We start from the raw sequence: 12,362 nt of genomic DNA, 5'->3' as shown, positions 1-12,362 counted from the left end.
CATATTTGTCTATGTATCATAATATACATATGAATAAACTGCATATAGGCTACATTGCTGAAACTAACTGGGTTTTTTGTGCCACTCAGACACTGCTGGCAGCTGTGAAAAGCCCCAGATTAGTACAACCTGGTTCTTTTGCAGCTCTGCAAACTCACTGTCATGGAAGCAGTCTGCCTCGTTTATCCTGTAGCTGATATTCTAGATGGTTCTTTTCTTTTGTAAATACATCTTATTCACTTCACCAGGAGCTCTAACACTATACACAAACTATATATAGTTATTATTTTGTTACTGAGTGGGAGATCATCTGTTGATTACACATGCATGCAAACAGAGCCAAGGTTGCCATCAGTCCCTGAGGGCAACCCACCGAAACCATCAGTCCAGCATCAGAGATCTGTGCCCTTGCAAACAGGGAAGATTGCAACCCAGTTTAGACACATAGGGCAAAATATTACAGGGTACATGTGACACTGGTCAATAATTGTCATGTGGAGACATGACATTAAAGGGAAAGCCAAACCAAGTTAACTCAATGCCTTTTAAGCATGTTCAGCAGCTCAGAGTGGCTTGAAGTGCTTTCTTCAGAGGATCTAACAGCCAGCCCTTAAACTAATCCTTTCCTTGAAGAGGCAGATCTTTTGAGCAGGCAGTAACAAGTTAACACTAATATGTCCTTGCTCTCTGGGAACAGTAAATTAAGAAATTCCTAAATCCCAATCTAGGGTCAACTGTCCTAATCCTACTCCTGATCATGATTTCATCAGAAAGGAGATTTGGCAAGTAAAATAGAGATGATGATACTATGAATGCCTCATAGATGTAGCATGAAAATTATATCTATGGAGTATGTTTAACATGTAGCTGGTGCTGTATAGTCACAGGTGTTGCTGACAGTGAAATTCACTTTGGTTAAATCCATATTGCTTTCTTCAGGTTTGCCTGAATGAATTCTTGCCCCAAGTTGCCCATAGTGGACATTGCCTTAAACGTCAGTGCTATGCAGATCCAAGCTTCAGTGTTTGATTTTCCTGCATGCTGAACCACACACCCAGCTGAAGGTTTGACTGCGTGAGCAGTTTGGGCTTCAGTGCAAGCCAGTGTGACAGCTGTGCTCTAGCCCTGCCTCCACGGCTTCTCCCAACTAAGCTGCATGAATAAAGATTACAAAGTCAGCAACATCACTTGGACGGAATAAACCTTACTAATCCAAATCTTCAAGGCTACCCACAACATTCATCTGAATAGCACTGTGAATGAAAAAACCAAATCCATGCACTAAAAGACATAACTATATCCTGTTTAACAAGGGGCAAAGTTATGCTTTAATCTGTTCATACTTGACTTGAGGAAAAAAACTAAACAACACAAGTGACTAGAAAAAGAATGAGCACTAATTTCTAGGGTCAGTCTATAGCTGTTTCTAAATGAGTTTTGTAAAAAAAAAAAAAAAAAAATTCATTGATATTTACAACATAAATCCTGAACTGCTGAAGGTTAAGTGATTAAGAGTTACCTCTTGCACTTTTCTTAGGCTTTTTACAAGCCACTCTCAGAACAGACTAGATTGATAGTGAGCCTGAGCCAGTAGAGAAGTACCTGTTTTCTATATTCATCCAATAATCTCAGGTAGCCAGCTCTTATCTCAAATATAATTTGAGATGTTTATGAAAGACAAGTTCATAAATAATTTTCTTCTCGGAAGATAAAAATGGATAATTTTCCTTAACTTTGATTAAAGAAGAAAAAATATACTCATTTCTTTAGTTAAGGGGAAAAAAGTCCCCAAAATCTGTTTTCATTATCTGCAGAGGATTTTCCTTTAAAATTGTTAGGGAAAAAAAAATGTCTTTTTTCATCCTCTATAATAAATGTTTCACATGGTTATGATTCAATATGTTTTACACTACACTGGTAATTCTCATTATTCTTCAAATATCATATTTAAGGAGGTTAATACACCATTAACATGATTAACTTTTTAATAGAAGTTAAGCCATATGGAACCAATCTGCACCATTCGGCCATATAAATGACTAGATAGTGAAGGTTAGCCTCCGCCCCACTGCACCTGTGCAACTTCACTGGCTTCGCTTGATTTTGCAGCCTAGACCAAGGGAGGAAGCTGTCTCTCTCTAGAACTGAGAATATAAGCAACTTTTAATTTCTTCCCAAATCAGGGATAATCCATAGAAAGGCAGGGATAAATCAATGCACTAGACATGTCTGCATATAATCTGCAGAATGCCTTTGCCACCAGAGAAGCATTTCTCCGGGTAAATTTGGGATTATGGATGTGAATCACATCCTTTAATGCAGTTTGATGAGAATAGTGAAGTCTGTTTATTATTTCTCTCTCAATCATTAAATCTGTAAAATACAAAGTAACTGAATTAACAGTGCAGTTGATAAAAGAAACAGCACTGTTGTTTCCCACAACTTTTTGCCCCTGCCAGGAATATAGCAATCATACCATGCAATTCAGTGTTCTGAATCAGATCCTGCATGGCTGATACCAAGGTCCTGAGACAGCAAACTCTCAGACTGAAGGACATTCTCTGACTCCAAAAGCACACAAGCCTTTTCCCTCCTTTATCCCTTCCCCCAACTCACTCTCCACAATTTTCCTGCTATCTCCCCTAATAGACTTTGCCATAAGTAACAAAGGTTCACGTTTCTCCTGCCTAGCCTGTTGTCTTTGCTATGTTACACCCTGCCTCTCCTCTCTTCTCAGTTCTTCTAAAGGTGGTATAGAAAGAATACATTTTACTGACCCAACACCTCCCAGACAGCTGGTTCCCACAGCTGGGGTGCAAAAGACAATAAAGATAAAACACAGCTCGGCAATGAATCACAAGCCTGAACATATCTCAGAGGTCATCTAGACCATTCCTCTGCCCCATGGGAGGCTCAGCTATCCCCATGTCATTTCTTACAGATATCCATGTCACCTGCTTTTAAAAACTCCAGTGATAGAAACTGCACAAGCTCCCCCAGCACTATAACCCAGGGTTTCACCACCTTCACACAAAAAAGTTCAATCTTCCTCACAGGTCACATCATCTAGGCCTCAGGTCTTTCTCCTCTCTTTCTTGACAAGTTTCATCAGGTCTTTTCTGTTTTCCCCACACAGACAACTCCAATTAAAGCAGTTTCCTTCAAAAACCACTTTTGAAAGTGATGATTGAAAAACTTACTGTATACTGCTGCTGGTATTAAATTGCCTTTTTCCACTGTGCAACTGTAACATACTTTTAAAACTTACAATGACAAAATTATTCAGGTCCTGCTTGTTTTAACTCCATTAGTTTTACTGCAGATATGCATATGTAACAGGAGAAACAAGTCCAGGTAGTCACCATTTTCATACGTGTGTCTGTAACATCTATCACCAGAAACAGTATAACATCAACAATAAAATATCAGCCATCAAATCAAGGAATTTTTGAGATTAAAACCAATTCAAGTTTCCATAGTCATGTTTAACACAGATAACCCAATGTTACAAGACAATGACCTATCGAAGAGATGAAATTCAACTTTCCTCAAGCAAGCAGTTGCGTTTGGAACACACTTGGTCCACTAGTGAGAGCACAATAAATCAGATTTGGCTCACAGTCTTCCTATACCCTGTGAATTCATATGTCACCTGATTATTATTGTTTTTTAAATCACTGAAGAAGTAAAAGAGGAAGAGAACTAAAACAATACAATAGTTAACCCACACCTTCTTCATTATTGTTGGCTTTACTTTCCTCAGGGAACAGAGAGGAAAAAGGTGCATATAAAGGTCAGAAATACCTCCTTTTGTAAAGGAATTCAGTCTGCTGCATGGAGCAGTGAGAGCAGAGGACAGTGAGGACACCCCTTACCAAGATTTTAAAACTCTGAAAACAGAAGATAAAATTGTAGTTATTCACAAACAACAATACACTAATACACTGGATAAAATACAAAGTATTTCTTTGTTTTAAATAGTGGATTACAGAAGCCAAAGACCCCAAAAGAAAGACTTTGGGTTTGGCCCCAAATAAATTATTTTCCAATATAACAAAATAATGCATTACTGCCTGCAACTGCATTTCTCTATGTATGTTACTATCACACACGCAGTACCAACATATCATAGGACCAAAAGCATAGACTGTGAAAGGACTTCAGGCCTTTACAGATGAGAACCATCAAACATCGTTTCATGGAGCCAAATCTTTAAACAAAAACAAAAAAAGAGAAAAAAACAGAACAAAGTACATTTTAAGCACCAGTTTAACTTAGGTATTCATTATGCATTTTAAACAAGGTATATAAATAAGAAATTAAAATTTGTGATTCTCCTTTTTGAGCTGAAGGTATCCCTGGATAAATCCATTCCCTCATGATCCTTTAAAAGATGTGGCAATGTCAGATATAACAGATGAGAAGAATTATTACAGCTGACCAACTGAGCATTCCCAAGAAACATTACACTAGTCAGAGCTGAAGAACTAACACTTTGTTTCTGAAGATTTCCCATACTTCATCTACCTCAAGATCAGATGCCAGCATATTTCATGATGACTTCTGAACACAGCAGAAATACAATATAGGCCAACACTGATATCTGATGTATATTTTGACCCATTTCAGGCAAGCCACTCCATGTGCTATCATGGAAGAACATGCAGTCCTTCTGATCCACATATCAAGTGAAGATAAAACATGAGAAAATCTAACACGTGTGTCAGCAGTGTCCCAAAAATTTCTAAAAAACTCCATCTGATTTTTAAAATACCCATAACATATGAAAGAGGAGAATACTGATTTGCAAAATTCACAAGGGATTATTTTCCTCAGATTACAAAACTGACAGATTTGAAAGTTCAAATTGTAGCATAGCTGCACATGCTCATTAAATATACATCTGAATCTCAACATGTAGCAACTACTGCAGTAATTATACTGTGCATTTTGCAGAATATAAGGTACAAATTTATAAATTTAAGACAAAGTTACTTCAAATGTTATTACAGGTCACTACATCTCAAAACATAAACCATCATTCAGACAAAAAGCATTAACCAAAATTTCAAAACAAATTTAAAAATGCACCAAAACATGAACCAGAATGCAAAGAATGTCCTAGAGGCAAGATTAGCAAACAATTACACCAGCCAGTGGTAACAGTTGCAGTACACAGCATTTTTAATTTTTCTTCTGCTTTGTGTTCCCAGTATGGCAAAATCATCCTGCTGTTTTCTACATTCTAAAAAAATGCAAATCATCAATAATCAAGAGAGCATCAGCTGATCACATTTCAGGATGCAGCATGGGAGTATTAAGTGACTGAGCATTGATCAAATGACGACAGAATCTGGAGACTGAGTCTCAAGTAGTATTGCTTGACCCTGATGTTAAGTATGTTCATATTATATAAGCCTTCACAGAAGTACTGTTTCTGCTGTTGGAAAGTGCTATTAAAACTCTGCACACATAAAATATATTTTCAAAGTCAAGCACCTACAAATGCATTTCTCCTGTTCAATCAATCAATCTTAAAATGGCCTGCTCTTAGACCAACTTTCTGGCAAGGAAATATGGATCAGTACCTGACCCAATCATTTCAATGGTTTCAAGGTAAATTCTCTGAGCATTTAATGTGTGTCACCTGCAGGAAAACTCATTTTTATATAATAAACTACCAACTATTGAATGATTTAAAATGAAGGTATCTTTCCTTTTCTCATGTACCTTGCACATACACAGAGGATGGAAAGAAGGCAGCAGTATTTCAAAAGATTATGCTTACATATCCCTTCTAAATGTATACGGTTCTCTAGGGAACAATCAACTCAGCAATGTCTGCAATGCTCAGGCTATAATTACCAAAATGAGATGCATAACCTTTATTACACCATCAAACAGTTAACTTTACAGATTATTTCTCTTACTTTAGCACTCTCAAATCTTTCGTCTCTTTTTAAGTAATCAACTGCTTCCAATCTTCCACATTGCAGCTACTGTGCATTCAATGCCAGGTGCTGCACACCTCACTAGCAGAAACTCAGCACAATGCAAGACCTTTTTCAGCCCATGTAGTTTCATATACTGCTGTTGCATGACAGAATGCCTTTGGGATTTAGCAAATTCAAACATATTCTGTTGCTGTATCACAAGAAAAACGCCTTGAAAGTCTCCCTGGTTTTGAAAAAAAAGGAAGGGAAAAAAAAGGAAAAATGAACTACCTACATCTCCAAACATGACAGTGCATTCCTGGCACAGAATATGCAATGCAAGAAGAGAATAAGGACAGTATTTATGTTACCTTCAGTCACATAGTTGTGGTCTCGAAGAAAGCTGTGGTTAATTTTTCGTGTGTCCGTGTCCTCGCCCATTTACAGCAGGATTACTCAGCATGCCTATCCGCAGTGGACTGATAGCATCAGCAGAGGTCGTCACAAGAGCACCATCCATGCTGCCACTGCCTAGCAGAGGCGGAGAACACACTGGGCTACTGAGCACAGCATAATGAGAGCTAGTGATGCAGCACAGATTTGGGGAGGGGGGGGTGGGGGTGGGGGGTGAATAAGGACCGGAAAAAAAAATAAAAGAAAGAAAGAAAAAATAAAAAGAAAGAAAAATAAGTAATGAGAGAAAGACGAAGGGAGAAACGGCTCCGTTAAATTATGAATGCGGAAAGCCAGTAGGGAGCTTGCGTGAAGGGAATACAGGCACTTCTCCCGCAGTTACAGAATAACCCAATTGTTAAGTCAGGTACTCCTTAAACAAGTGCCCACGCAGAGTCTCCTCCAAGTGCCTGCTGCTGGGGTTCTTGCTGGATGCTGTAAAGTGGCAATCAGCGTACTGCAGCAAAACCCGCCCAGAGAAGGGCTCTGACTGCTGTTGCTGCTACTGCTGTCATATGCCTGTGCTGCATCAGAGCAGGCCCCTCCCAGTCAGCCCTCGCTGCCCAACCGCACAAGATCTGCATGTAGCAAAGTGAAAAATGAGACTGCAGGTAATTATTTTAGCTCTTCTCCTGGTAAAATGGGCAATGACAAAATTAAGGGAGGGGTGGTGGGAGAAAAAACTTCAAGCTGCTTAAATGGGTTTGCATTGACACGTACTGCGCACTAATGTGCAGCCACAATTTTGTGCTAGTCAGTACTGTCATATGCAGCAAAAGCAACAGTCGTTCAATGTCAGCCTGTATAAATATTACTGAAATTGCCAAATATCTGCCTATGCAAATGGAATCATTAGAAGCAAGACAATCATTTGGAAGAAAAAAGATAAAATAACAGTTATTTATCTCCCCCCCCCCCCTCCAGTTTTGTAGATAAAAGACAGATTACAAAGTATGAAAAAAAATGAGGGCCAGCAAACAGTCTCTGTGGCTTCCCTGGACAGGAAAGGAAAAATGGACAAAGGCAACGTTTGCAGGTCATGGGGTTTTCTTAGACCTGTTACTTCTGTTCACTACATTATCTCAACACCTTTGAAAAGCAACGTTGAAATCTGTATACTAAGAAATATGAAAACATGTGGAAAAGGAAAATTACTCACTTGCATTATGAAATAAAGCTTGTTCTTTAATCCAAGTGTTTAACGACTTATATTACAGCAAATTTCTTTCAACTGAACAGACAAGCCTTTCCTTATGCTTTCAGTATCTGTTCACAAAACCATGAACTGTTTGCTGCAGAAGGCACATATTCTGAAAAGGTATAAGCACCACTAAAGTTTAGAAATTTGAATAGAAAACAAATGGCTCTGTACCAAAAACCACCACTGCAGAATGAAAGGGAATACACAGTCACAAAACCAATTCAGAGGAGGACAGTCCTGTGGTTTAGACCCTGGAACTGAACACAAAAATTACAATTCAGTTGTCAGCACTACTACAGCATTTTGTGTAAGCCTGCATGAATCTTGCACAGATATTTTTTTTTTGCTTGTTTTAATTTCTTTTTAATAAAGCTAGTACATATTGTTCTCAAAGATAAATTCAAGGACCCTGCTATTACTATAAAATGGGCATGTGACTTAGGAAAAAGTAGAAAACTATGTAAAAATCTGCTCAGGGATAAACATCTCATTTCAGGATGAAGTAAGGTTGGGAGAGAAAGAATAGCAATGGAATTACTTTCTTCCCTTTCTCATTGATAAAGCAAAATAAAACAGAAACATCTTCAACATGACAAGTAAACATAAAATCTTCACATTTGAGAAGGTGGAGAAGTAAAAGAAGTTATTAAATATTTTCACCTGTACAGAACACATTTTATTTATATGCAGCTTTTGTAGGTGACAATCCTAGAAATGTTATTTCTGCATTGAGACCATCAGTCAATACTGTGGTGGTACCAGCAGCTCTCCAGGGCCTGGCCTATCCTTTGCTGCCTTTGCCCATGCTTGTTCATGTACCAAATACTTTCAACTTCAAGATATCCTGTCTGCTTACACACTGGTACCATCCACTTTTCAAGGCTGTGCACAAAACCAATTTGCTTTCCCAGTTCAGAGGGTAAGCATACCACCAGTAACACCAAACCAACCAGGACCTGATGCCTCACGATTGCCAACATTTTCCTTATGGATATGCATGGCCTGGTACATAGCTGAAGTCTTAGGTACAATGTTGTATCCCAAAACAAGGATCCAGTCCTGCCAGCAGCCAGACCATCCTGAAGTCTATTCTGAATTTTCTTCCTATTTAGTGGAAGCAAGTACAGCATAAAAACTTGATGACAACACTAGCTGCAGTTCAGAAAGTACCTGTGAGAACCTGTAAATATAATGAATGAGAAAATATACCCAAAATTTGACTGAATGAGGAAGGACTTGCAAATACTGTTTATTTATTTCGTATAAAATGACCCTAATCTATGTGATGAAGCTAATTTATTTTGCCCTTCCCTGCCACATTATTTTATCATCTTGGTTTTGTTCTTCCAAAGACAAAAGGGTCTGTGAGCAAAACACACTGACATGAAGTCCCAACTCTGCTGAAGTCAGTGACAAAGAGTACAACAAATATCAAGTTTATACTCAACTATTTAATGCCATGGTTAAACCAGTCTGGGTCAAGAAGGCACTTCCCTTCAGCATCTGTGCAGGAGACAGTCAAACTGTCTGGAATTAGAAAAATAACCTAGATGCTTCTGTCAGGAACCTAAGCTCCCTATATACTCAGTGTAGCTTCTGGAGGGCAATAAAAAGCATCTGAATCAGAAACATCTTTCTCCATTTTGTATATTGGATGCTTAAGCTTCCCATCAGGCACACAAGTTAGATAACGCAGCATTAGAGAGTATGGATTCCTCTGTGGAGGTAACACTGAGCATTTCCTCCTATTGCTATGATGACTGCTGAAACTGGAATAAATGTCACCTTGAAGGGCATTTGATCCAAAAAAAAAATCAAACAACACAGTTGAATAAAAATGCATCGAATAATATGTATCTACAAACATACAAAAAATGAACATGTGTTCTCTCCTTACCAAGAAAAAGACTTATACAGAAAATTTATTATTGAAAATAAATAATTATGTGAATGGTGCGTAAAGTCTCAAAAAAGCCACACTGACAGTCTGTGAAAAAACACTGGGAATCATTTTCTTTGTAAATACCTCTAAATTTCTGTGACCAAGGTGTCTGCAATTTCTACAGTGCCTGAGAGAATGTTCCTGCCCTTCCACATAAGCTCACCAATCACTCCCCCTTACCTGTCCTCAATCAGTTGAAACTTTGTGATTTCTATGGTTTATCATTTGGAGCCTCCTCCCTTTAATTGTTAGGTGTAATTTAAGCAGTTAAGGATGTTTTCACTTTTTCTAGGAGCCAAGTGGACTCTTTTTTGTAAAGTCAAAATAATAACTCCCAATAACTCCCATCCAGAGATAATTTTCTCCTCTCATGATCTGAATTAGGTTCACAGATCAACTTCCTTAGGCATCACATCTCAGTCAGATCATGCTTACCTTATTCTTCCCACTTTTAAGTTAAAAATATCTCATAAAGAGGAACGGAATGAGGAGAAAGCCTTTAACAAAAACACTAGACAATATTCCCTGTGTGCATGCAAATGCCTTCCCAAAGATTATGAGCCAAATCCTTAATATGTGGCAAATATTAGTAGTCCATGGATTTAAGTAGGTCAGTTCACATGAGGAAGATTAACAAAATCTGCTCTAAATTTGTAGCACAGTGCAAATCTGTGAGACAATGTTTGCTGGTAACCAGCTATGCCATTTTAAAATGCTACTTATTATCAATCCCACTGATAACCTACATAATTTGATCTGGTCAAATATCCAGAGAGAGGGTGGGAGGAAAGGAACCTTTGATCAAAAACATATTAGTTACTTGTACTTTCACAGTAGTTCACAGCCCTGCTCATAAAACAACCCACTAATTGAGCTGAATACTGTCCAAACACAGAAATAAGAGTGCCTTATCCTGAAGAATTTACAGGCAAACTATAAAATGGACAAGCTACATACAGATCAGCAGAGATATTTAAGCAAACAGTGAGTCAGTAATGAGGATGGAGTCCCAGTTTTGAGCGTTTTTTCAAAAGAAGGTAATTAGAGACTTTGTGGAGAGCAGCAACAAACAAAACTGGATTCAAGAGGTTGAAAAATAACTGCATAACAAGAATAGAGCAAGCTTAGACGTAAAAGGAGGAAGACTGGCTAGCAGATCAAAAACTTTTTTTTTCCCCCTCCCCAAAGATGGAAGACATCCCCAAAGATGGAAGTCATTAAGATGCATATTAAGATGCATTCTAAAGAGTAATGTTCAATGAAAATGTCAGCAGAGAGTAAAAGACAGATGAGGAGAGTAAAAGACAAGGGCAGGCATGACACAGATGCCAATACAGACTGCAAGTGCCAGTAAGAAAATAGAAGAGTTAAAAGGAGCACAGGAAACAAAAAACCTATCTGTGCCAAGAGGAGAAAAAACTGATAGGACAGTGAGAGAAAATAATTTGAGGACCAGAAGAAACCTGTATTTCACTTCGTCAGAGTTTTGGGGAGAAGGATTGAAGAAAGGGGAAGGTAAAGACAGAAAAAAGGAAGAAGATGTAAATTGAAACAGGAGGCGGCTAGTACCCTGAGGAATGAATCAAAACCAGCAAAGATACAAATGGAATTGAGAAAGAAAGATATGATAACAGAGTAGCCAAACAGTGGTAAGGAACCGAGAAAAGTGAGAACAAATCTGGCTGAACTGTTGATCATGTTTGCTTACTGCATTTACACCAGAAAGCTCTGCAGCATGGAAGATGGAGGGAATTAGTTGTTAGAAGGCAAGTGGTCCTGACTGTTCCTGTGTGATCCTATTTATAAATACCTACCAAATGCATGGTCATCCTGTTTTGCTCATGCAGAATGTTTTTGTTCTTTTTTGAAACACATTCTCCCAAAGAGCTTCTATTCAGCTTTGTCAGACACTTAGAGCACAGACTTCAGTATTTTAAACTCTCAATATTTGAAATAGAGCATCATCAGGTACTCCAAGTCTCCATTTTACTACCTTCAAATTCATCACGCTATCCAAATTAGAACAATTAATTGGACACATTTAAGATTCAGCTGGACACGATGCTGGGCCATCTTGTCTAGACCATGCTTTTGCAAAGGTTGGTCCAGACGATCCTTGAGGTCCCTACCAACCTGGTAGTCTATGATTCAAGCTTGAACTGCAATCGAAAGAAACAGTGGTTGAATACTTAAATATTTTGTCTAATAAAAATTTTCATATAAAGATCATTCTGCACTTCATTTAGTAAAACACAATGGCTTTAAATGAAACAGAACTGAATTTTGAAATGGCACAGACCTGAATTAATTTTTTTTGAAAAATAGGAGATTTTAAGGCACTGTGATGATTAAAAAAAAATCCTGAGAAGTTACACAAACTGCACCAAAAGGAGACTATCTTAAAATATTACCTTAATTTAACATTTGTTAAGTCAGTAGAGGTCTTTAAGCACTTTAAAAGATTTTGCTTCTAACCATATCCTAACATCTGCAAACAGTGTGAAACAGTGCAACGTTTCTCTTCTCATCTTGAAATGGAATCGATAACACATACAATTAGTCAGCTACAGAAAAAATACAGCAAAATATTTAGCTAAACCTTTACAGTTATTTTTCATTGTAATTGAGTTTGCTCACCAAGAGAGAATATTTATGGGCCAGATGTTCTCTCCCTTTATGCATATCAAGTTTACAGACAGAGATGTAAAACACTTACTTACTGACTTCTCCAGTTAGGGCATCAGCAAATTAGCTCTGCTGTTTATTTATTTATTTATTCATAATGTCCAGGAAAATAAGATTGTGTAGTAGTCTCATACTCCTGAAATACTGG

General features: G+C 37.9%; 1 protein-coding gene across 6 annotated transcripts in view; it reads right to left on the bottom strand.

The window, feature by feature from the left end:
- PPP2R2C (protein phosphatase 2 regulatory subunit Bgamma) overlaps positions 1–12,362 on the bottom strand; it is a 201,359-nt gene that overhangs the window by 135,658 nt on the left and 53,339 nt on the right. For 2 of the 6 annotated variants that reach the window (XM_074904486.1, XM_074904481.1), the window contains exon 1: positions 6,305–6,882. The exons of 1 other annotated variant lie outside the window; for it this stretch is intronic. Coding sequence is in view for 1 of the 5 variants with exons in the window: in XM_074904481.1 (XP_074760582.1) it covers positions 6,305–6,374 (70 nt within the window). In the remaining 4 variants the exon portion in view is untranslated. Of the gene's footprint in view, positions 1–6,304; positions 6,883–12,362 lie in introns of those variants that run through there. 3 more of the 6 variants (XM_074904485.1, XM_074904483.1, XM_074904482.1) reach the window with 2 other exon arrangements.

The sequence above is a fragment of the Athene noctua genome, chromosome 4, assembly GCF_965140245.1.
Source record: "Athene noctua chromosome 4, bAthNoc1.hap1.1, whole genome shotgun sequence".
Lineage (NCBI taxonomy): Eukaryota > Metazoa > Chordata > Aves > Strigiformes > Strigidae > Athene > Athene noctua.
Note: the sequence above shows the minus strand (reverse complement) of the source record. Positions and strands in the feature narration are given on the sequence as shown.